Genomic DNA, 2163 nt, shown 5'->3' with positions numbered 1-2163 from the left:
GAAAATATTATTCCCAAGAATTTTTGTGTATGACAAAAACAAATCAGCTCGAAATCAGTTATGGCTCGTATTTAAGATATGCATCAGTTCGACCGCTCGGCTCGTCAGCTGGTATATCTTCCTAACCGGCCGAAGCTCAAAGAAATCTAAACCGCTTACTTCTGACCGTTAGCAGAGTTAGTCTCAGAACCGGATCATTAAAGAGAACTATTTATTGCTCAAAGACATTCTCTGACCGGCTTGATTCATTCAAAATATTACACCACCTTGAAGTCAACGTATATTTTCATCAGTTCCAAGAATGATCTGCATTTATATCTTTATCCCAGAAAGGATAGACGAAGTATAGACTTCAAGTTCTGATTAAAGAAGACAGTTACCATAAAAAAAACTCCCCAGGTAAAGCGCTTCAGAACTATGCCGAGCAAAAGGAACATTAAATGCCTCTATGAAAGATCATTTAATGCTCATCAAAGTCGACAGCAACTCATCAGTTCAGTGGATCAGGTTAACATTGCTTCATCTTTTCCGACCGTTAAGAAGATCACATATATATTAACGGAGGAGTGTGCTAGCTAAGTGACCTCTCTTGATTAACAACAAAAAACATTGTTACGAGAATATACAAAGATCTCAGGGCTCTATCAAAAGCTTACATACTTTATCGCTCCTTCAGCACGCTTTAAACATCGTTGCATTCGATCTCTTAAGGATCAATTTCGTGCTACTCAAAACAAACTGAATGGTTCATATCAGTAACATTTTGGTTGTTTGATTTAGTCTCAGTTTCTTATGAACAAAGTGTTCTTAAAATCCAGTAGTGTAAAGTGATCACTAAGAGTTCCAAAATAGAAAGTGTGATAAGTTCTGATTGGAGTGGGCGGTTGCAAAAAATTTGTAGAGCCAAAGTCTTTTAGTGAATACCTTCTCAAGGGGAAGAAGGGGTGACGTAGGAGTATTCAATCTCCGAACATCCATAAAAACCATTGTATCACTTTATTTATCGCAAGCATTCTCTTTGTCTCTAATTGTTTGAATAAGCCTGTTAACGTGAAGTTTTCTTTGGAAAGTGTGAACCGTCTTCCACACTAAATAGTGGTTACATTTCCAACCGTTTGAGAAGAATTGTTTCAACTGCCTAAAAACGGTCGAAACCAATATTTTAAAAGAGAAAACTTGAAAGAGTTCATTCACCCCCCTCTAAACTCTTTTCCGATCTTAACAAGTGGTATCAGAGCGGGGTTTTCTCAAACACTGATATTCTCTTTGAATACTTATGGCTTCTTTCAATAAAATTTCGATGTTCTCTAAAGAAGATTATGATGATTGGAAAATTCGTATGCAGGCACATCTAGCAGCCCAAGATGATGATATGTGGTATATTATCACTGATGGGTCGATGAAAATCTTGAATGTTAACACAGCTGTCACTACAATCGAAGGTGCTCCTCAAATGGTAGAAAAGCACAGATCCGAATGGACAGCTGAAGACAAAAAGAAGGCAAATCTAGATAACGTTGCCAAAGATATCCTCTACAAGACTCTGGACAAAAATATGTTTGCCAAAATCAAAACTTGCACTACTTCTAAGGAAATATGGGAAAAACTCATTCAATTATGTGAAGGAAACGATCAGAAAAAAGAAAACAAGTTAACTGTCGCCATTCAGAAGTTTGACAATGCGAAAATAAAGCCAGGAGAAACTCTGACAGAATTTGATGAACGGTTCAGCGGTATTATCATTGAACTCATTTCATTAGGAAAATATTACTCTAACCGTGAAATTGTCTTAAGGGTTATGCGAGCTCTTCCTAGAGAATGGGACGTAAAGACTATAGCAATGCGAGAATCCAAAGATCTAAACAAGCTGGAACTTCATGACCTTTTCACAGACCTTAAAGCATATGAGTTCGAGCTTGAGATATGAACTAAAGAAGAACCATCCACCTCCCAACAAACAAAGGCATTGGCAGCTACCACAATGACTATTCCGGTTGAAGAGTCCACAAGTAAGAAATCGGCCGAGCAATTAAGCAATGAAGCCATGTCTTTATTCGTTAAAAAATTTAGTAAATTCATGCATAAGAATTAATCACAAATGAATAAACCTAACTTCAACAAGGACCATACTGATGATTGTCAAACTTGTTTTAACTATGGAAA

General features: G+C 37.0%; 1 protein-coding gene across 1 annotated transcript; it reads left to right on the top strand.

Annotated features, from left to right (window-relative positions):
• Nucleotides 1-1399: 1399 nt before the first annotated feature.
• LOC140817848 (uncharacterized) lies at nt 1400-1927 on the top strand. The gene has a single exon (XM_073177640.1). The coding sequence runs from the start codon at nt 1400-1402 to the stop codon at nt 1925-1927; it is 528 nt and encodes a 175-aa protein (XP_073033741.1).
• The last annotated feature ends 236 nt before the right edge of the window (nt 1928-2163 follow it).

Source organism: Primulina eburnea, chromosome 17 (assembly GCF_022965805.1).
Source record: "Primulina eburnea isolate SZY01 chromosome 17, ASM2296580v1, whole genome shotgun sequence".
In the NCBI taxonomy this organism is placed as follows: domain Eukaryota; kingdom Viridiplantae; phylum Streptophyta; class Magnoliopsida; order Lamiales; family Gesneriaceae; genus Primulina; species Primulina eburnea.
This window is presented reverse-complemented; position numbering and strand designations above follow the sequence as displayed.

What these genes read in the sequence shown, in the direction of transcription:
- LOC140817848 (XM_073177640.1), top strand. Translation starts at nt 1,400, where the DNA reads ATGAAAATCTTGAATGTTAACACAGCTGTCACTACAATCGAAGGTGCT.